Genomic DNA, 23,460 nt, shown 5'->3' with positions numbered 1-23,460 from the left:
AAATGAATTTCCTGTGGCTTAGTTGGGAGTGTTCATATTTATACCTTTTTCCTCGACAGGAGGGAGCCAGGCTCAAAACCTGTAACTTCAGTGTTTAAAGTTCTCACTCCTAAGCAGAGTCCAAATCTACAGCTGTCCGTGTCCTGGGACAAGCTGCTGAACCCAGCAACTTCTCACCTTTGTAGGAGGGTGCAAACTAGGTTCCGATTTTATCCACACTGTCACAACTCTGAAGTTTCCTGGAAACCAGATTCCGGTCCGAAACGCTGCACGGCACCGAGCGGAGAAGCCAAAAGCAAGTCCTGAACACCCATCCCAGCTGCCACACCCCCACTAAAGCTATTTATCCCCGCACCGTTTTCTTTTTTCACACGTTCATGCCTTCTGTTTTTGCTGGAGCCTCCGACCCTATTGAGAGGCAAATTTTAGCCATCTGGCAAAGCAGGCTGTAGGGAAAGGAAGAAAAAAAAGAAGGAGAGAGAAAGAAAAAAACACAATGTGCATGGGCACACACGCGCACGCACTCACACACACACAAAACTCTGGAGATTAGGGAAGACAAAAACTTGGCTGAATGGCGCGGGTTTTGCTGGGGCGCACGGGCAGCCCCGCGGCGGGAGAGGCGGGAGCGGCGGGCGGGCGGCGGGGAGGACGGTTCCAATGCAGGCAGGTCTGCCTGCCTGCCCGCCTGCCTGTGGGGATGTGGGGAACGGCTGCAGGCAGGGGAAGGCGTGACCTGCATGGAAAATGCCAGACAACTCCAGACGCACACACACATAGGCGCGCACACGCTCACAAATCTCCGGACGGAGATAAGGCGGACGGCGGAGCGTTTGGAAGGAGGCAAAGCCCTCCCCCGCAAAGCAACCGGCGATCCTCCCCACTAAAGCCACCGGCAAACCCTCCCGGCTGCAAAATGAGGTGAGTACCCCCGCGACAGGGTGACCCCAGGGTTCCACATGCCGTGGGCGGGGGGCACGGCCGGGCAGGGGGGCCGTCCCGCTGGGGAGGTTTCCCTCTGATGACCGTGGCTTCGGTTTCCCCATCTGCGAGCAAGCAAGAGGTTGCTCATGCCTGGGCTTCGTGCTGCAGCCCAGCTTGTGTGCTGGCATCCCGGCAGAGCCAAAGGGAGCTTGGGGTGACGGGCACGCAGCGGTGATGGGGCACACAGCGGGAGGTACCGCTCTGCCATGGCCCATGGGTGAAAAGGTGCAACAGCGGCTGGATGTGCTGCACGGGCTTCAGGTTTCTGTGCACGCCGCGGTCGTTTATCACTTTTACGTGAGGTTAAGACTTTCCTGGCATGGGAAAGAAGTTTGATGTTGTTTTGCCTCCCCTGTTTAAAGAGAAAGCAGAGAGTTGCACCGGCAAATGGCCCAGTTCAAGTCGAGAAGGTGATGCCCATTTACCCCAGCTGAGCATCCAGCCCCCCATGCATGTACCCTGACCAGAGGAGAAACAGATTTTCCCTTCACACATGTTTGTGGTTTCAGACAAGCTGTCAGAAAAAGGCATGTTCAACCTCATGCTGCTTGAAAGAAAAATCAATCCAAATTTCTCAGCTCCCATTAACTTTGTTTTGTAATGAAGCGCTGGGAAAAGTGATGGCACTACACAAATGAGTCTCAGAAATCTACTGCCCTGGTTTTGAAAGAACACAGACAGGTTAAAAATAATCCACTTATATAGCTTCAATTTCCTCACTAGCATACCTAAATCAAGCCCTGATTTTGAAACCAAGTGTACGTGTACATGTGAGTAATTCCAGCTCCTGTAATACACACCTACAAGCCTTTGCCAGGCCTTAGTACCTATTTTAGAAAGTGGAAATTTTATTTGCTAATGGTTCTAATTTCCTGCATGTTTCTTTTACTTTGTGCACTGCACTGGGTGTAAAGAGCCTGATGTCTGCTCTTCTTTCTGGGTTCCATGCAATGGCACAGGGTTTTGAGTTTGCACCTCCAGCACAGGTAGTGCTCTCCCCTTGCACAAAAGAAATACTTGGTTTACGCTCCTTTTCGTGCTCAAATGGAGCTCAAGGCTTGTGCGAGGTCAGCTGGACTGCCACTGATTTACCTGTCCTCCGCCCTTCTCTGGGACACAAAAGTTCCTAACAAGTTGGGACCAACTCTTTAGGCTGAGGATTTTTAAAAGCTGACTTGGATGACAAAAGATCTCTAATGATCTCAAACTTTGTGCTTCTCCATCTGGGGTGAGTGGTACCCTAAGAACTGAAGAGAAGAAGAAGAAAGGAAAAGGAGAAGAGAAACAGAAAATAGTGGGGAGTAACATGCTGAGTTACACTGCTGGGGCGCCAGTCAGTCCTTGCCCAGCTGCAAAGATGTGTGCTGTCTATTGAGAGTCAACAATCCCAATTTGGCAGGATGAGGCTAAGCAGCAATAATAATAATGATACTTAGCAGTTATTGCCATGATGCTTTCATTAAACCAGTTTAGAAAGCGTTATTATTTTATTAAGCATCCTTATGCTTATTCTTCCATTAAATGAAGATTTGCCCATCAGAGCCCCATTAGCTAAAGGACACGTTGCCAGCGACTGCTGCTCCCAGAAGCTTGAGAAACACTGAGATCCTGATGGAGCCCAGAGCTGTCTGGGAGCTGTGGAGGTGGCTTTGCATCGCACGTGGCACCTGCATCACCCACCTTCCAAAGGGACTTTCCCCTTCTGGGAAACATGTGCAGCTCCTGCCATCACCTTCATCTCTCTGTGGCTTGACGGAGGGTTTACTTATGGTGACGTGGTGATGTATCAGCTCCCAGACATTTCAAGTGTCTGACCTTACATGATACAACCCACTTGGGAAAACAGACTGAGCGCTCAATAGGTTTTGGCGTTGTCAGAATTTCATTTCATCTCCCCATGTGTGTTTTCCAGGTACCCCCTGACCTGGTCCATTTGTGCCTTGCTGCTCTGCGTGGCAGATGCCATTGAGCTGACAGACATGTTTGGGGAGATCCAGTCTCCCAACTTCCCTGATTCGTATCCCAGCGACTCAGAAGTGACGTGGAACATCTCTGTGCCTGATGGATTTAAAATCAAGCTGTACTTCATGCATTTTGACTTGGAGTCATCCTACCTCTGTGAATACGACTACGTGAAGGTGAGCTGTGGAATCAGGGGCAGATGGTGGGGTAGACAGGAGACCTGTTTGGCCAGCAAAGAGAGGGTAATGCTGGAAAAGGTGGAAACAAACTGGTTTTCCCCATTTATTTGGCACAAGAGTTGTCAATCCAGTGCACAACTGGGAGAGCATAGGCAGGCTGACGACATCCATTGGACTAACAGTGAGTGGACACCAGATTCAGAGGATCAGATTTCTGAAAGTATTTAGGCACCTATTTCTCGTTGAACTCAATGGGATTTACATGCTCATGGGCTGATGAAACCCCTGTGGCAAAGCCCCTAGCCTGTGGCACACTGATGCTAGCCACAGGCAAGGAAGACCCCTGAGCCACGGCCATGAGTGCATCTTACAGCCAGCCTGGATCCCTGGCCGTGGCTTTGCAGGATCTGGAGACATCCCGTCCAGCCTCAGGGGAAGCAGAAGGGAAAGGTTAGACCCAAGCTTGAGGCTGCAAGCTGGGGTCTGCAGGCAGAACTCCCCACAAGCTGCAGGGGACAGACCCAAAGGCTCTCATAGGTTCCATGCAAACCCATGTCACAGCTCAGATCCAAATTTCAGGGCCATTGCTGGCAAATCTTTGCAGCACAAACTATGGTGGTTTCCAGGGAGCTGTCATGGACAAAACCACAAAAGATTCCAGCCTGCTTCATTGCTGGGCAGTAACCCATCAGAAACCAGGGTGGGCCACACACAGCAACACCACAGAGCATCCTCACCCCTTGCACCACAGCTTTCTCCAAGCAGGACTCTCCTTATGTCCAGGACAAGCTGGGTTCTCTGTATCTTTGAACTTGGTCAGGTTTGGTGCTTTCTAGCAGACCAGCAGTAGCAAGCAGGTGCTTTCTGCTTTTGCCTGGCTGAACATGCCGTATCCCATCACCCGGTGCAACTTCCACAGGGGTAGGTGGGGGTTGCACCCAGGTTTTGAAGTGCAGAGCTCAGCTCTGCTTCTAGTTGTCAGCTAATTGAAATTATTATTTTATTCTTGCCCTAAGAAAACAAAGGAAACATTTGTGTTTTTCTCCTCTAGGATCTGTTCGCTGCTTTAATTTCCCCTTTGTGCTGGCACTCATTCCGCTACTAACAGCTCTCATTGAGATTTGATTAGTTCTTTCTGCTTCTGCTGGATCTTCTCCAAGCACAAGGGCCAGGGACATATATAGAGATATATTGCTTTAAAAACCCAATAAGCTCAAGGGGCAGATTTCCTGGAAACTTTCCCCATTCCAAGCTTTACCCCTCCTCCCACCCTTCACCCCCTGCTCTTTTTTTTTTGCCTTTTTCATAAGGCTCCCTGTTATTTGGCCATGGTGCCAACTTGGCATCGCAGCTCTCCCTGCTGCTGGATTTCCATAAGAAGGTGGTATTTTTCACAGGGATTTAGATCTCAGCTGTATAAATTTGCTTGGGGCTGTAACTCAGCTTGCAGAGCCTCCACCACAGAATTACAGTTTTAAAGTGCTGAAAATGGATGGATTATGGCCGATTCGTAGGCTGCTCCACTGGGTAGGGGGTGCAATCTTTAATGCTGCTAAACCACCAGCTTAACAGACATTAAGGAGAGCAACAAATGACTCCATGGCTGTTTGCCTTCTTGGGTCTGTGTGTCCAGCCCCTGTCTGTATGAGCTCAAGATGTAAAAACAGCATCAGCCTGCTCTTTGACAGAGGCCAACAGTGCCTGGCTAACAGAATATAATTATAGACCAAATGCTTACAGGTGCTTCTCTGCAATACTCTGCCAGCGCCAGTGAAGATGCTCAGAAAGCCACAGGTGGTATCTCTGCATTCAATGGCACTCGATAGATTCCCCCTCCATGAACTTTTCCCCCTCCATAAACTTGTATCATTGCTTTCTGAACTCATGAGTGACTTTAATGTCTGCAGCGTCCTGTAGCAGAGAGTTGCACAGGTTAAATATATAATTACATGTGTATGTGAAGAAACACCTTCTTGTTTGTTCTGACCAGGGGTTTGACCATGGCTCTCCATCAGGGTCTTCATTGTCTTGACTGCAATAAGAAGGAGGTCAAAAGGAGGGCTGAACAGCCCCAGTGCAAGGTGGGGACCCAGCTCAGGACAGGCAGAAAGCCACCGTGCCCTGGCCTTTGCTTTCCTTACCACTTTGGCTGCCCATGTGCCCGAGATCTCAAGCAGCATAGAAAGTCATCCTGCGTGCCAAGCTCAGGGCGAGCCGAGCTGTAAACCCGCGCGGATCTCTGCCTTCGGGGTGGTCTTCAGAAGGGAACAGTTTCCAGAGCTCTGAAACAATGGCTAATTAAAACAATAGCTGTTTATTTATATATATAAACACATATATGCGTGCATGTGTGTATATATATAAAAAGAACATGGCTTCTAACACAATGCTCAGAGGCCAAGAGGATTGTTTGTGCGAACGGGGATGGCAGAGACAAGGAGTGGTACTTTGGTAAGGAAGTGAGCCAGGAGGAACAGCCACCCTCAAAATACCAACCCAAAGAACATCAGCCCCACACAGGTAGGGAACACCAGCCGCTTGGACCTCAGCACATCGGAGACAACCTCTCCCGGGTTTTGGATGGCCACCTAGGTCAGGTCCAGGTGCATGAGAAAGGAGCAGCCATCCACATTGGGTTTTCAGCTCCTGCCCTCCACTCTGCTTCTCGGCAAGTTCTGTCCCCAGGGAGCTGTTTTGCGGTTTCCTCATTTGTGGGGGGCCTCACCATGGTTTGTCCAGCTGCTTTCTGGTGTCACCCAGCACCAAACGCTTTTGCACACACGTCTCCAGCACTGGCCTGGGACATCCTGAAGGCCGTGGGCATGACCGAGAAATTGGGTTAAGTGACTTGCCTAGTGTCACTGGGTTGTGCTGTGGCAGAGACAGGGAAATGGGAGATGAAATCCCAGTGGAGGCCCAGAGATAGGAGATGAAATCCCAACTTCAAGGGGCCTTCATGAGTAAGTCCCCAAGCTTATTAGGCAGATCTGAGTCTGGGCTCCAGCCTGTGAGATTTTGCACATAACTCGGTCAAGCCCTGAAATGAAATCAAGCCCTGAGGGCATGGCAGCCAACTTGGGACCAGCTTCTTGATTGCAGTGAGTTTTCCTTTCATCCACTCATGGCAAGTCCTTGTGGGCTCACAGTCCTTGTGGGGTTACATGTCTTCAGCTCAAGCCCTACCACTGAGTCCTGGTTCAGAATGGCACATGCTTGAGATCTGGCAGGTTTCAGCATATGCCACAGGATTTTGCCTTTCCTCCTTCAAAGCCCAGGGGCTGTTTGTGATGGGTGTCTCCAGCTGTACAGGAGGGCAGAGAGGTCCATGACACTTTGTGGGTCTGGTAGGTCCCATCTTCCCTGACACAAGCCAAGTCTCCCTTGGATGCATCTCTTTATGTTGTGTTCAGACTCCTGCCCATGTGTGGCACTTGGGACACATTCCTGCAGCTGCTGTTCACACCTGTGTCCCCAGGGAGGCTCTGTGCTATGGAGTGGTCATGCACCCAGGCAGGACTCCTGCTAACCTCATGTGTGAGTGCTCAGAAATAGGGCACAGCAACCTGTGGGAGGGGACAATCTCCAGACACCAAGCCAAGTCCACAGGAGGGGAAAGCAACCATCGTCCCCTTTCACCTACGGCACGGTTGCCATGTATGTTCCCGTAGAAATTCAGGTGCACGTTTGCACAGGAAAGGGCTATTAACATATATGAAGGAGAGGATGTGTGCGTGTTGGGGAGAGGATCTCCAGGACACTTAGATCCTGCTCCCATCTGGGACTGTCCCATCCCTGCCTTGTTTCCAACAGTCAGCAGCATCAGTCGTTTTGCAGAACTCCTGTTCATCTAGGTGTTGCCTTCTTGTGTGCACACTAACTTCAAGGTCAGGGGCTGTTTGAAGCCTTTCCCTGTCTCTGAGCATCTCCTCCCCATGTCATGTTCCCAGTGTCTTCAGCCCAGCGCTTCGATTTCTCTGCCTAATGAGCCATTTATATATATTACAAGGAGTGTGTTTGGCCTTCATCAGTCCAATTAGTGCATTCCTGGAGGGCTGGAGAGGGGGACTGGCGGCTGTGTTTCCGTATCGCCGGCTGCCTGCCCCCCTCCAGCAGCAGACACTGAACTGTCGGGCCAAATTCTCTGTGGTGTTTGTGGTGTTTGATTAACCCATCTGCTGCAGGAGGCATCTCTGGAGCATCGCTGCTCCAGCATTCCCAGCAACCCATGCCCTGGTGCAGCATTTCTTTGCTGCCAAGCCAGGGCACCCAAGCTCCTGCCTCCTGTCCCAAAGGGGGAAGTCAATATGGGGCACAGGGGGGTGGCACGGCTTGGGTCACCCCTTCTCTTAGCCGCGGTCCAAAATGCAGGGGGAACAGAGCCATAGCCACAGAGAGACCTCATCTGCCCCCATCTAGAGAGGCAGAAACGTTGACAAGGGAGTGAGAAGGCAAGCAGAAACAGGGGAGACGGTGGGAGGCGGTGGCAAGGGTAAATTTAAGACATAAGAGTGTCACTATATTTTATTTTGCAAAGGAGGATTCTTTCAGCGTATTTTTATAGGGAATTTCTCTGCGGCAATTGATATTTCCCTCAGGGACACATCTTCTCTAGTGAAAACGTCGACATCGTGACCCGAGAGGGAGAAACTCCAAACAAACAACCAGGATTTAATTACCAGCCTGCTCACTGGATGTAAATGATCTATGAAAAAGTATACAGTCCTCAGCAGAAGCAGCAAATATTAACCAAGGATGATGACCTCTCTGTTTAGTTTACAGCTGGAGGGCTGTCTCTGCTCCCTGTGGCTCAGGGCATGGGACCCGTCACAGATAAGGGGCTGTGGATACCTTGGGTGAGGAGAGCGAGGGTCTCTTGGGCCTCATCCTGCCACTCCGGGGCTGTATCCTGGGATGCTGGGGGTGATGTTGGGGCTGGCCCCAAGGTGGGAGCATCCTCAGGACAAGACACAAGGCACCAGTGAGGTTTTATTGTGCATGGGTGATGCTGTGCTGCAGGTCCCGCGCCGGCTGGGGCTGGAAAGGAGGGATGGGAGCTCAGACGGTGGCTCGTGTGTCCTTGCAGATGTGACAGCCACCAGTCCCGCACAAAGGAGCTGGCTGGAAATTGCTCATTCCCACAGTTTTCCTTCAGAAAAAGCAGTTTCTGCAGAAAAGGCTGTGTGCAGCACGCTTGCGCAGCCAAGACTGTGTCAGGTCTGAAATGCCATTGTCCTTTCCTTTTGGTGATGGCGCTCCCGTTTTTCAGTCTGAAACGCTATTTCATCTCAAAACAATCTTCTCTCAGATTTAAAAGAGATTCTAAAGCACCGCAGTATATTTCAAAGGGATTGAAACCAGATGGATCCCAAATTACTTGTTTTCCTTTTTTTTTTTTTTTCAGAATGCTGTTTCACAAAAAAAGAAAAAACGAAATTCAATTGAGTTGTTGTCTCAATGCAGGGCGCGTGTTTTTTCTCCAAATTCTCAAAATTTATCATCGGAAAGTCTCTCTATTTTCTGGCCAGCTCCAGCTGGTATGAGAGGATGGAAAATATCTGGAGGCAATGTCAAGGCATGCTGAGTTGCCATTTCCACGTTGGCTTTCCCTGGTGTGAGCGAGTTTCCGCCTGCTTGTTCAGCCCTGGGAAATTTCCCTTTCAGCCACAGACCCTCCCCAGCGGGCACATCCTGGGGGTCTGCAGGAGACAGGGATGCAGCCGGAGGATGATCCCACCTCGCCAAGGCCACTCAAGCTGGGGACAGCATTGCAACACCTCTGGGACTCTGTGGGTCCCCAAGCAGGCGGCTGTTTTCCCCAAGCACAAGGTGGGGGGGCCGCACACTTCATCACGGCCTCAGTAGTGTTGGCTTGGCATGAGCAGCGACAGGCTGGCATAGTGGTGTTCATCATCGCATGCCTCAGCTGAGGAGTTATTCATATTCAAATTTCCTGGGGGAAAACAGGCAGGGTGCTGGGAATGAGCTGGGAGAGGTTGTGGTAGAGACACGGGCTGGGGATGGGATATGCAGGAGAAGATGGGGTCAATGCTGAAATAGTCCTGGGGAAAACAGTGAAGAAAAAGGAAGGGAGGGAGTTTCCAGGGATTTTCCACAGGTGTTACAGTGCTTGAAGGCACAGGCACAGCCGTGCTTTACAGGGATGTATGTAAAGCCTGGTGAGCACACTGAAATTATGTCAGGGCACGCTGGCCTGTTGGTCCCCTCCTGTAGCCCTCTGGGTTCAGGGTTCTGAATCCAAACCATGCCTGGCACTGCAGACCTGGAGCCAGACAGGGACTCTGGATGGCACGGACAGGACCAAGCTTGTCCAAGCTAGGGGACAGAAACAGCACCCAAATTACAGCTACTGCTTTACTGGTGTAAAACCGATGGCCAGGGACTTCTTTGGGGTCCCAGTGCCCTTCCAGCAGCACAGCACTCACACAGATGCTGCTGCCCAGCTCAGTGTTCGGGCTGAGGGAGGAGGTGAGTGGGAGAATCTCGGATGCCGACAGCTCTGAGTGGAAATGACACGACCTGGGGCTGATTTTCACGTCCTGTCATCTGCATGCCACCTGCCCACATCCTCACCCCAGCTCCCAAACAGGCTTTCTCCCTGCATCCTTTCCTTACACCTGCCAGCTGCCCTTGACACCCAGGATGCTGCCTGCTCTCTCAGCATCTGCTTCGAGGGTGACCCCGAACAGAGCGGGCAGACCAGAGCACCTGTGTTCATTTTGGAGAAACCGTTTAATTGCTTTACTGCATTAACAGCATCTCAGAGAGCTGGAGCGGCAGGAGTCAGACCTGCCAAGCTCTGAGCATCTCTGGGGTCACTCTTGGCTGCAGGAGGTGATGTGAATGCAGCAGGAGTGGCTGCAAGTTGCTGTTTCAAAGATGTCCTGGAAAGGGCCGAGGCAGTGCAGGGCCAAACAGGATGGGGCATCCAGAGAGGCAAAGCTCCATCGTTAGGCTGTGGCCATCTATGGCTGCTGGATGAGCAGCATGTCCCATGGTGACATTTCTGAGCCCTGGCAGGGACGGGCTGGGCAAGCAGCGGCAGAGATGTGAGCTCTCAGGTACAGATCAAGATTTCAAACCCAGCCTGGTATCCTCCAGGAAAGTACCATGGGCTCTCTAGGCTTGCAGATATCCAAGCTCTGCCAAGTGCCCACCCTTTCTTTCTGCTCACAGATTGAAGCTGAGGATCAGGAGCTGGCAACCTTCTGTGGCAGAGAGACAACGGACACAGAGCAGGCACCTGGCCAGCAAGTGATCCTGTCCCCGGGGCCCTACATGGGGCTCACGTTCAGGTCTGACTTCTCCAATGAGGAACGCTTCACCGGCTTCGATGCCCATTACACCGCCGTGGGTAAGCAGTGGTTAAGCCTGCAGGACCGAGTTTCTAGGGCAGCATAAGAAATTTGAGAGGACGATATTCCAGACCAGCCTTGGGGAACATAGCAAAAGTCCTTGTGTGCAGCCCGTGGGCTGTGTGAGACTCGTTGGGTGCTTGTGTGACCTACCACATGGGACAATTAGTTTCTCAGTGCTGTGGCAGAAGTCTCCACGAGTGAGGTGTGGAGGGCTCCAGGGTGACCTCCCTTCCTTGTTATCTCCATCCTAGATGTGGACGAGTGCCTGGAGAAAAGCGATGAGGAGCTGGCGTGTGACCACTACTGCCACAACTACATCGGCGGGTACTACTGCTCCTGCAGGTTTGGCTACATCCTCCACTCCGACAACAGGACCTGCAAAGGTACCACCCAGGCACAGCTCAGACATGGGGACAGTCATACACAGGGGTCCCTGGGCAGGCAACAGACCTACCAAACACAGGCAAAACTGCTCTTTCTTGCTGCCAGGAGGGATGAGGTCCTTCTTTCCCTACAAACCAATAGCCTGGGACTGGAGAGTGCCCAAGGCCTGCAGTCCTCTTGCACGGGAAGGAGATGTGGTTTCTCCATGGGCTGTGCTCCAAAGCTGAGCCCTACAGCTCTCCTCAAGTCAGAGAAATTAAAAGGTTTAGCCTCTACTCTGAATCTGCATCTTGTAGATTAGCTGGGATTAGCTCCCAGCCCAGGACCTCTATGCCACAGGAGGTTGGCTGTGTGAGGTTCTCCTTGCAGGGACCCATATTTGGGGTCCACGGACCCACCCAGCAGACCTCACTCCACTGGGAGGGCCCCTGAGCATGGTGAGGCTGGGATGCAGCTGGCGGGGCGCTGAGCGAGCCCTGGCTGTGTTGCAGTGGAGTGCAGCGACAACCTCTACACCCAGAGGAGTGGGGTGGTCACCAGCGCCGACTTCCCCAGCCCCTACCCCAAGAGCTCGGACTGCCTGTACCGCATTGAGCTGGAGGAGGGTTTCTTCATCACCCTGAGCTTTGAGGACAGCTTTGACGTGGAAGACCACCCTGAAGTGACCTGTCCTTATGACTACATCAAGGTGAGCTGGGCTCTGCACACTCCTCCTGTCCCACTCTCCTGTTATTTCCCTGGCACCCTGGTGGGACCAAAATTCTTGGGTGTAAATGGGGGCGATGAAGCCAGCAGGAGTCCTGTTGCTCTACTGAACCCACATCTCTTACCACACCTGATTTTGACCCTCTCAGCCAACGGTGACCCTCTTTCAGTTCATATCCCCCCAACACATGGTGTTTAATCCCCACTGCAGTGAAGTGTCCCCATCCATCTGCCTCAGGGATCAAAGATCCACTGTTCTTTCCCTTTGCAGATCAAAGCCGGCCACAGGGAGTTTGGCCCATTCTGTGGAGAGAAGTCCCCAGGGCGCATTGAAACCCAAACCAACAGCGTGCAGATCCTCTTCCACAGCGACAACTCTGGAGAGAACAGAGGCTGGAAGCTGTCGTACACAGCAATTGGTAACTCCTGCTGCTTTCCTCTGTTTGCTGGTCTTGGGCAATGGGAAGGGCTTTAATAAACTCTGCAGGTGGAGACCATGATTTTGGTGGTCTATGACCCTGTCTCCAGAAAGTGTCTGTCACAGAAATCACAAGAGAGGAATAAAATAACATGGAGCCTTCCCTTCAAAGGGTGCTTCTTTTTTCCTGTGCCAGATGGGCCCTGAAACAAGACCACATTGCAAAGCAGCGCAGTTTTGGGCAGGATAATTGCAAAACCTCCAGTTATTAGCTCCCAGTCTTGTAATGCCCAAAGCCAGGAGCAGCCCAGGACTGGGGAAAAGACCTGGATCCTCCTTTTCTTCTAGGAGAAGAGCCTGGCTGAGACATATTAGTGTAGGTTAATAGCAAGAGCAGGGCAGGGATGCTCAGACCCTGCTACAGGGGCTGGGTGGCAGAGCTGGGACTCTCCATTTTCTCCATTTATTCAGATCAGTTTTGTTTTTCTTTGTTTGCTCTTTATTCAAAGGAAACCCGTGTCCACTGGTGCAGCCACCAATCAATGGGAAAATTGAGCCTTCCCAAGCCAAGTACACCTTCAAAGACCAGGTTGTCATCAGCTGCAACACTGGATACAAAGTACTGAAGGTATGGGGTGACAGCGTGGAGCTGGGCAGCTGGGTAGGAAATAGGGAATCCTCCCTCCCAGGACTACCATATCTCTGGGAGTGTGAACACAGCCCACACACCATCCTTGCCCCCTCTTCAAGGGCAAGGACAAAGCTTCCTATGAGAGCCACCAGCTTTCTTTCCCAAACGTGCAGAGGAAGAGAGGAGATGGCACTTTCCCAAACCACCCTCTCAGCCTCCCTCTGCAGCCGCTGAGCTCAGAGGATGCCAGGTTCGGCACCTCTGCCAGAGAAAAAGTCAGCAAAAGCCTCGGGAGAGCTGCCAGCGCTCTGCCTGCTCCTCACCTCGACGGTGCTGGCTCAGCTCCCCAGGCAGAGCCCACCCTCCACAGACCAGGAGGTCCCCCAGGACTTTGGGACGGCTTTGGAGAGTCAAGGGGGCCGGGATTTTGGCAGGCACTCTCCGGGAAGCAGCTGAGAAACACAGGGATTGTGGGTGACTCACATGGTGGCTGTTGTCCCTCCAAAGCAGTAGCCCGCTTGGACTTCTGACATGGAAGCTGGATATTTCTCCAGTGTCTCTTCAGGCTCATACTTCATGCAGAGCTGCCTCCTTACCCAGCACTTAGAACAGGAATAAACTTCTCCATTTGTTTGGCATTCAGTATGTCACTGAGTTTCTGGCAACAAGAAAACCCTTCCATTTTTTCATTATGATTTTATTGCATGTTTTAACTAGAGAAGTCCTCTTCCAGGAGGGTCTGGCTATTTCTTACTAAAGCACCAAGAAATTGACTTCCTGTGGTGGGATGAATTTGCTTGCTTTGTACATTGATGGTCCTTTTTTTTGCTGACATCTTCTGCACAGGATAACCTGGAAAGTGACTCCTTCCAGATTGAGTGTCTAAAGGATGGGACATGGAGTAACAAGATCCCTATCTGCAAAAGTAAGGACGCCCTTCCCCACCCTGCCAATGTCCTTTTCCTTCTGAAATCATTTCATGCTAAGGGGAGCTGCTCTGCCAGAGCGGAGTTCTTTACTCAGAGACACAAACCCAGCCAGAGAGGCTACGTAACTCTGTAAAGCTCTTTTGGCTCGTTCTTGGATAACATAACGGGGCTTGCTCCAAATGCCACAAGCAGGATGTTGGTGCTTTTATTTAGATTACTCATATAACTTGATTTGCGAGCCGCTTTGCTGTCTCCCTGTCAAAGAGCAACCCTGGCTCTTGAGAGCTGGCTCTGCTGGATAAATCTGGGACAATTTGGGACAATCCGGTTCCTAGTCCAAATTTCCTTCCTAGTGGAGGCTACTAAGTCATAGGGGATTAGAGAAGTCCCAGGTACTAGCCTAAACTGAGCACTGCTCAACTAAGTGAAAGGGGAGAGAAAAGTTGCTCAAATATTTACAAACCTCAAAACAGGAGAAAAGGGGAGAAGAAAGGAGATGACATTTGGAAGGATGGGTGACGATTTTCATCATCTCTTCTTTCATCTAACCCATCTCCTCTCTCAGTTCACGTTTGGGAGGTGTACCTGTTAACACCTTTTCACTTTTCCCCCAAACACCCTCAACCCTCGGGGAGACTCTCACTGCTGCTCACTCCCCTGTAAGGCTGCCCAGAGAGGAGAAAAGCAGCAAACATGCTCCAAGAAGGTCCCAAGATCTTCCAGAAGAGGAAGCACAAGATACTCTCAAGGGATGTTGGGATGCAGGCTCTCCCCATTTGGGCAGATCCTTTTTCTTTTAATGATACCGTGCATCTTACCCTAGGAGAGTATTTCTGGAGTTTTAGTTCATGTTTTCTCACTCAACAGGGAAAACAGGAGGCTCTCAGGCCTGCTAAATAGATTCATAGCTGAAAAGGCTCCTTAGAAGGTTTGGAGTCAGTGATGCCTCTGCCCTACCAAGGAACTCCCCACTCCTACCGCTCTCACTACCACAGTCTCCCATTGACTTTATCCAGCTTGAGCAGAGATCAGATAAAAATCAGTGTTGCCTAATAAAAAAAGAACAAAAATCTAGGTAAACATTTCTAACCTCAAAAAGTATTATTTTTTGGAGAAAATTGAAACGATTACCTGCATTATTCCAGCCAGACTGGAACTAGTCCCTTCTTGCGTGATATGACTCACTACACTAAATTTCTAAGACTGTTTTTGGAAAGCCAAGAAGCCCCTAAATGGGCAACTCAGGCCTGCAAACTGCAATGCCTCCCACCTCCCCGGGCTGTCTGGGAGAGGCAGGGCACGAGCAAAAACAGTTTTAGAAAGCAATGCAGAAAATAGAAAACTTCTCAGCCAAGGTGGATAAAATCCAGATCCGTGGCCTGGCGAGGCTAAACACAACCCTGTGACAGCTTCTCCCAGCCGCTGTCCCCGGGTTGCCCCGGCTGAGCAGAGCGAGTGGGTCCCCAGCTTGGCTGTGGCTCCGCCAGCATCTGCGGCACCCTGGCATGGCTCACCGGGTGCTCATTAACGATTTCTGGTGTTTTGGGGGTTGGGTTTCCTGCATGCCTCTCTCTGCTCATCTACTAATTGAGCTTTCTCTCTCTGCTTTCCTCCTTCCATTCTGCTTTCGGTGCAGCTGCAGATAGAGCCGACAACGAGACAGAGGGAAGAGCCGGCTCGGAGCGAGTGGCCGCATGAGGCTGGCGCCGGCCGCACCGCCCGACGGGCAGCCTGTCTCAGTTCCCCTCTCTGATCTGTCCGGCACCCAGGGCAGGTCCCCTTTGCCCCTGGCCCGGCTGCCAAATCCATCTCCGTGGCTTGTCTAACTGGCATGGCACTCTTAACCCCTCCACGCCTGGTGCTTTCTTAACTCCGTCTTGAGAAGGGGGAAGGAAATTTGGAGTCAAGCCCCGTTATCCTGCTGCCGTGCCACCCCAGGGGGAAGGTGCCTCTCTGGTCCTGACACCACTGCCCGGGGACCGTGTGCTGCCGCCAGCTCCCAGCACGTCCTCCGCATCCCTCCCTCTCCGCTCAGATGCCTCAGCCCAGCTCAGCTCCCCCCGACCGGCAGAGGTTGCGCAAGGGGCGCATGGCTGCCTGGTTCTTTGTTTGTTTGTTTGGATTCAGCCTCCCGCTGCCCTTCCTCCCTGGCCCAGCATCACAAATAAGAAACACTCATTCCTCTCCTCTCTCTGAGCATCTTGGCACCTTTCAGATCCTCCAGGCGAGGAGGCCTGGAGGATGGGTTAGCATCACCCGCCCTTTCCTGCAGGCACCAAGCCCTGGCACCAGCACAGGGGGATGGATGCTCCTCTGCCTCCCCTCCGCTCCTCACTGTTGGTCCAGTACAGCTGAGGTCAGGCTGGTCTCAGGCTGGTTGCAGCTGAAGGAGGTCAGAGCCCAGTGTCTCGCCCCGTTCATGTTCCCAAGAACCCCAGGTATACACCCCGGGCTTCCTGAGGCATTGGGTACTTCACTGGGAGGATGCTGGGATGTGGATCAAAGGCTGGGAAAGGAGGAGGAGGTCTGTGTTGGGGAGGTTGATCCAGCTCTGCTCCTACAAAGATGGAGATGCTAAATGGCCTCTTTCCTGAGCGAAAAGTCTGGAAAGGCTAGTGGCACAGACTCTGTCCCCTCACCCTTTCAGCAGGACCCAGGACACTGGTGGGGCAACGCCTCTGTGCGAAAGCCCGTTCTCCAGGCGTCAAGCCTGCCCTAAGCCTGGGGGACATACAAGGAGGGGACAGGCTGTGCGGACCTGTGGGTGCTGCCCTTCAGCCATAAACAACCCAGAGCAGCTGTGCAAGCCAGACTGGTCCCCCAATATCCATTCCCTCCTTCCTGCAAGCCCCACCATCCCCCAGTGCCTTATGAAGGTCCCATGGTTGCTGACACGGTGCACAGAAGCACTGTGTGCCCAAGCATCATGGGAAGAGACCAGGAAAGCTCAGGCCAGCCAGGGAGACCCTGGGGCTGGTGAGAGGGATCTGTGTCCCCTTCTCTGTCCCTCTGCAAGGCACAGCTACCCAGAGCCCACACCCAGCCTGGCTACACCAGCACATCCATCCCATCACCTGCTGTCCCTACAGGGGGATGGAGGGGGCCATGGTGAACACAGAGCTGCAGCATTTTGCTGTAAAACAGGCTTTTTTCACCCAAGCAGTTGAGCAGCCCTGAGCATCGTACACATCCCTGGTGCCAGCTACTTCTAGTGAATTCTCTGTTCATTAGCCTGGATCACTGCATGAGGAGTTGGAGCTCCTGTTCTCACCCATCCTGGAGCACATGAAGAGCCATGTCATCCCTGATCACAGGACCTGCTTTCTGTGAAGTCACATATACCCTACTCAGTTCCTCATCTTAAATGTGGCAGAGCCCATTTCCACAGCACTGCATGTCCCAGACAGGATCAGACACAGTTACTGCCCTCCCCTGGGGCAGGTCCTCCAGGATGGGGCAGGGGGAGGTTGCACAGCATCACCCGAGTGTGCCGTGGACTGCCCACATGTCAGGGAGCTGCAGCTCCCATAGGTGACTCCTGGCTTTGGCAGATGAAGCACCTTGCAGCCTGGGGTCCTTCCTGCGGCGGGTGGCACAATCCAGGGGGTAAGCTGGGGAGAAGAGGCTGGGCAGGGCACTGTGAGGGATCTGGGGGAGAAAAGTGACCATGGACAGGCCATGGGGAAGGGCAGTGGCACCCTGGAAATCCTCCTTCCACTACATCGTGAGCCCACACCAGGGGTGGGTGAAGCCAAAAGCCAAACCTGCCCATGTCCTGGGGAGCTGGTGGGGTCTCAGCCACATCTGCTGGCCTTACCCCTGCTTGCAGACCAGCCAAGTCCCATTCTCAAAGTCCTTCCTCTGACGCAGGGCAGCCAGGTTCTAGGTTTGCTCAGCCTGAACTGTAAACACTTACCAGAACTGTTTGGTGAGCAAGACCCAAAGCAGAAGGGATGGGGCCATGCTCCCAGCAAAGCCTTGTGCACAGAGGACCTCCCACAATGCACGGGTTCGGTTAATGAATCCCTGCCTGTTTTTTCCTAAGGGATGAAGAGACACACTCTAGGAGCATCTCCCAATAGCTCTCACCTGCCAGGACAGGTTTCTTCCCCTCTCAAAAGTATAGCAGAGAGATCTTGCACCCGTGAAGGGCTCAGGAGGGGCTCCCAGCATGGGGCTCTCCAGCAGCATGAGTAGTGTTGGCCATACAGCCTGTGGGTGCACCGTGCCACTGGTGTTCAGCAGTGTTGGACGTGAGCCATGTCTTTGCAGGGTGTCCATGGTGGGTTTTCACAGGGCCAGGCTGCCCTGCCTGGGGACAGCCTCCTGCTGCCATAGGAGGCCATGCCAGGCTGTTCCCCCTGCACTGTTCTGCAGAAAACGGATACAGGAGTATATGGGCCCTCGCTCTAGCCTATGAGACCATCATCACATGCCAAAGTTCAGCATTACTTGAGTGCTGGCTGGCTGGATACCCCAAGAAACAGAGCTCAACCCACACTTCTGTGTTGGCTTTCAGTTGCTGACTGCAAAGAGCCACCGGAACTGGAGCATGGCTTTGTCACCTTCTCCTCCAGGAACAACCTCACCACCTACCAAGCAGCCATCCAGTACCACTGCCAGCACCCCTACTACCACATGGCCCCCAACAGCACTGGTGAGCAGTGGGGCTGGGCCCCATCCCCACAGCACGGTGCGGGTGGGAGTCTGGTCATGCATGTGTGCATTCACAAGTGGGGGGGAGCTTGGGATGGTCACTCTGGGATGCATTGCAAGCAACAGGCTGTGGATGTAGCCTACACACATCATACCCCATGTCGGTGCTGCCCGAATTGTCAGACTGGCCACATCCTGCTCCGCAATGAGGTAGGATGGAGTTAGCACTGCCCAGTGCTTTGCCTGTGTGTTTCACAGCCTTGGCAGAGCAGTGTGGTGGCTCTTCTGTGCTCTGCCTTCCCACTCTGCCACCTCCTTCCTGTAGCATATGAATTTTTCTGTGTGTCTGTGGAAGGAGCTGCTGCTGGAGGGAGCACCAGGTCCAGCAGCCACAGAAGGGGCTCCACAAGGCTCCCCATCCCAGCACACAAAAGTCCCGTGTAGCTGAAGCGATAGCAGTGGGATCATGGCAGACTGAGTTTCCCCTTATCACCCTGGTCCATAACCAGAGACACCACAAGGCGCTTTGCCAAGCACCACAGGTCTCTGCACCCTTTGGACCCAGCTCTGGGCAGCAGAAGGGGTGTGCATACATCCCAGCCCTTCTCCCTCCTCCTCCCTCAGCAAGAAAAGCCAAAGGATTTCCTCACATTCCTGTCTCCCAGCTCATATCCCCCTGGACACCCGCTGGCCCCGTGCATCTGTTCCCAGCATCCCACATGCATTAGTGGAATGAGCACTGGCAGCATTAATGGGACAGCAGCTGCCAGCTGAGGCTGAGGGCACAGCACAGCCCTCCAGACAACTCAGGGTAATGACACCAAGAATGGTGGCACGTCCCCTGCATGGAGGCAGGGTTGGAGGACGCCACAGGGGATGGAGCACAGGTCACTTCCTGCTCTGGAAAAGGGTTCGAAGAGTCGTGACAGCTGGACAACATCTTCTCACTGCAAAAGACACCCCCTCATGCCCAGGTCACAGCCCAGCTAATACTTTGCTCTCTTCCAGCCACCTACACATGTGACGCATCGGGGGTCTGGAGGAGCGAGGAGCTGGGGACCAAGCTGCCATCCTGCCGACCAGGTACTAGTGCTGGGGTGGCTGGTTCCCGCAGGAAGGGGTGCGGAGCAGGAAAGTCCAGGAGGAGATGCCTCCATGCCTGACCTGCCACTACCCTAGGCAGGGACCTGTTCCCTGGTGACAATGCCATATGCTTTGGCTACACATATCCAACTGGCTGGGAGGGTGATGGGGACAGAGACCTCCTGCTATCCCAGGTGGCCCAGACAGTCACGGTGCAGCGGTGGCACTGAGCAGCAGTGATGAGGGCATGTCTTCCTAGCGGTATAGGGCTGTCACCCCAGGTGTCAGGGTTCCCTGAGCTCCCTGCTCTCACAGACAAGGAAACCAGCAGCCCCAGGGCAGAGCCCACTGGCGCTGTTCAGCCTCCAGCATCATCAGAGGTGGCTCCAGCCAAAGGCAGAGCAATACCTGCCCAGGGCTGCTGGCTGTCAGCTCCCATTAGCAGGCTTCCACATGCAGGAGCAATTAGCACCTCTTCAAGCCCTGCAGAAAAACCCATCCACTTCACAGGGAAGGAAAAGTCCCAAGCCTTGGAGCAGTGGCAGAAATGTTTGCAGCCAGCAAGTTTCCAGGCCAGGCGCCCATTTGGGATTAAACAAAAGTCCACGAGATGTTGGCTGACCACAGACAAGCCTGGAGCCAGGTCTGGTTGCCAGGCGGAGGGGCTGGAGGCAGCCCTGGTGCGAGTTGTGGTCGGATGTGCAGGGACAGCTCTCCGGAGAGCCACGGGGATCCAGCTGCCATGCAGCAGCTGCAGCTGCAGCCACCCCAGAGTGCAGGAGCTGGCTCAGCCCCGTGGGTATCTGCTCTTCATCCATGCTGAACGACTGCAAGACCAGAGGAGGCACCCCCTGAGATCCCCTGCATCCCACGGAGCTCTGAGAGCAGGGCTATGGCTGCTCTTGTTGCAGTGTCTGCTCCCTGCATCTCTCCTTGATGTTTCATCCTGAACTAATTTGAGCTGGGAGCATATGGGGACATCTTTTGGGGCCATAGCTGCTTTCATGGGCCATTTCCAGGCCTCCTGATTAGTGACAGAAGTCAGAAAGTTCTTCAGGAAAATGGAAAATCCCAGAGAGAGGGTGACGCTCTCCTGAGATCGGGATCTGCAGGCAGCAGCTGGCCAGCTGCTCTTCAGATCCTTCCCCTGTGTCTCACGCCACCTCCCTATCAATAGAAACTCCTCTTCCAGGCCACTCCGTGCCTGCCTCTGCCATTAGTGGGAGCATTTGCAGCCTGGTCAGCATTTTTGATATGTAATTTAATAGAATAAATATTTGACTGGATGCGCTTCCTCTAAAACCATCTCCCTGGAACAGCCGTCAGCTTTGGTGCAGCAGACCAGCTGGGCTGGGACGCAGGAATTATTTGCCTGAGCACATTTTCTATTCCTTGCAGCAGTGGGAAAGGCAGGGGAGCGGAGCACAGGCAGACACTCACCATGCTCCCTCCCTGCTGGAGTCGCAGTTTTCCTGGCAGCAGATCTCAGCCACAAGAAATCCACGTGAGCAGCTCCTGGTGCTCCTGCTCTGGTTCAAGGCTGACTCAGCCCCCATCCCATCCCCCTGGGGAGCGAGACCCTCTTTCTGTGAGGCTTTGAATCTTCCACTCGCAGCACAGGGGGCATCAGAGCAGAGTCCTGGCACTTTCCATGGGGGATGTGGGCTCCCCTTGCAAACTTGGAGAGATCAGACCAGTGTGTGAGCTGCTGCGATCTGAGACTCTTACAGCTGTTGAAGTACAAGCCCAAATAAATTGCCACCACCTCCCAGCAACATCAGCACCCCCAAGGAACCTGGGGGTGCCCCTCCACAGTGCTGCCACAGGCATGAACCAGCCCCACCACCAACAGCTGTGTCCCAAGGAATTACATTCCACGGGAACAGGATTGTCCCTGCCCACTCTGTCCAACCCTCTCAGGGCCACCTTGAGCATGTTGAGTCTCTCCTCTTCCTCACGGTATGTTACAGAGCCTTGATAAAGCTCCTGGAGGCAAACCAAGCAGCCCATCCGGGCTCTTCAAACATTAATTCTGGGCCTGTTGGGAAGCTGAGCAGACAGATGCTGGTTTGGCTGCCAGAATTGTGATGAGGACTTGAGATGCACGAGTAAAGCCCATGGTGCTAGACAACATCCCACAGCTGAGACTTCTCCAGCCACAGCTCCTCCAGGAGAGCAAATGCCATGACTGTGAGACCACAGACCTCGTGACAGGTCTCAGAGCGAGGGGTGAGGCTGGGCTGATGTCAGGCTCCAGTCCTCCCACTGGTGTTCCATTGAGTTTCTCAGCACACTGAACAGAAGCCAGGCAAGTGTTTGGATGGTCTGGGAAGGGCTGAACAAGCTCACGGGACATGGTGAGGCTGTAGGATTACTCATTTGGCCTTTCTGCTTCTGGAGTGGTGTGGGGCCAGCCAAATCACCCCAGACACTGAACTGCAAAGTGAGAAATTGCTAAGTGCAGGCTGGCCCTCAAACCATCTCCTTTTCCCACCTATCAGCTCAACTGTACAACAACCCTTTAAGTCACATGCCTGTTTTACTGCAATCCAGGTTTGACAGAAACCATAGCATCTGCCGGGTCTTCGAGATAGCAGAAAGATCCCTCCAGTTGCCCTTCCCTAAGGAATCTGGTAGCATCATGGTCCCCATCTGGAGCACAGATCACATAGATGTAAACCAACACTAAGCTCTGATACTACTTAGAGTACTTGAAATCCCACCTTGGATCACATGTTTTGCTGAATCCATGCCTTGTTTCAGTGTCAGGAGATCTGGTACACCTTTGGGGTAGCTGACCCTAGATGAAAGCCCCCACAGCCCCATACCATGCTATACACAATTCTCAGACACAGTGAGTGTTTCATTTGAAGATAACCAGCAATGTGGCATAACCTACAGGGATGTCCCTTTTCATTTGTCTGCTAGATAAGTGCTGGGAGTCACTGTCCTGTCCTTTTTGTCCCCAGTGTGTGGCCGACCGGCTCGTCCTCTCCCTGGGATCATCAAGCGCATCATCGGTGGGCGAAACGCAGAGCCTGGCTTCTTCCCCTGGCAGGCCCTGATTGTGGTGGAGGACATGTCCCGGGTGCCCAACGACAAATGGTTTGGCAGCGGAGCCCTGCTCTCGGACTCTTGGGTGTTGACAGCCGCCCATGTGCTCCGCTCCCAGCGGCGAGACAAGACTGTCATCCCTGTCTCCAAGGAGCATGTCACCGTCTACCTGGCCCTTCATGATGTGAGGAACAAGATGGAGGCTGTCAACCGTACAGTGGAGAGGATCATCCTCCACGAGGAGTTTGACATCCAGAATTACAACCATGACATCGCTCTGGTCAAGCTGAAGGAGAAGGTGACCATGGGGAACTACGTCATGCCTGTCTGCCTGCCCCAGTTCGAGCATGAGCTGGAGGGGCCTCACCCCAACACGCTGGGGCTGGTGGCTGGCTGGGGTATCTCCAACCCCAACATCACGGTGGATGAGATCATCAGCTCGGGCATGAGGACGCTGTCTGACATCCTACAGTACGTCAAACTGCCGGTGGTGCTGCACGCGGAGTGCAAGACCAGCTACGAGTCGCGGTCAGGGAACTACAGCGTGACCGAGAACATGTTCTGTGCTGGCTACTATGAAGGTGGGAAGGACACTTGCCTGGGAGACAGTGGGGGAGCCTTCGTCATCCAGGACCCGGGAACCCGGAGGTGGGTGGCCCAAGGGCTGGTCTCATGGGGTGGCCCGGAGGAATGTGGCAGCAAGCAGGTGTATGGTGTGTACACCAAAGTCTCTAACTATGTGGACTGGGTGGAGAAGAAAACAGGCTCCTCTGAGAGGTGGACATTTCCGGACCCGGAGCTGCCGAGATGAGTGACTAAGCAGCCAGCTGCCGCAGATCCCTTTCTTCTTATTGTTGTTTAATGTGCTCCAGACTCTGGTCTTTCGCAAGCAGTAGCCACGATGCTCAGCGCATGCCAGGCCTTTGCCAGCCTTCCACGTCATTTGTTTCGCTCGGTCCCACATCCCTTCACTTGCGCACTTAGGAAATGCTTGCTGGGGAGCTGAGAGAAGGGAGCCAAGGGCAAGATCTCAGCTGGTGTCCTCAGCTTGTGCTGCCCGTCTCCAAACCTCACCCAGCCTCCCCAAAAGCTGGGACAA

The 23,460-nt window shown here is 53.2% G+C and overlaps 1 protein-coding gene across 1 annotated transcript; it reads left to right on the top strand.

Moving 5' to 3' along the window:
• Nucleotides 1–420: 420 nt before the first annotated feature.
• Nucleotides 421–23,172, top strand: MASP1 (MBL associated serine protease 1; the record flags this gene model as incomplete). Its single annotated transcript, XM_080349848.1, has 11 exons — nt 421–921; nt 2,897–3,122; nt 10,320–10,497; nt 10,753–10,884; nt 11,377–11,573; nt 11,862–12,009; nt 12,518–12,636; nt 13,486–13,564; nt 18,088–18,225; nt 19,233–19,307; nt 22,277–23,172. The coding sequence occupies exons 1-11, from the start codon at nt 575–577 to the stop codon at nt 23,170–23,172; spliced, it is 2,535 nt and encodes an 844-aa protein (XP_080205974.1). The 5' UTR covers nt 421–574.
• Between the last annotated feature and the right edge of the window lie 288 nt (nt 23,173–23,460).

Source organism: Nesoenas mayeri (assembly GCF_963082525.1).
Source record: "Nesoenas mayeri genome assembly, chromosome: 9".
In the NCBI taxonomy this organism is placed as follows: domain Eukaryota; kingdom Metazoa; phylum Chordata; class Aves; order Columbiformes; family Columbidae; genus Nesoenas; species Nesoenas mayeri.
Note: the sequence above shows the minus strand (reverse complement) of the source record. Positions and strands in the feature narration are given on the sequence as shown.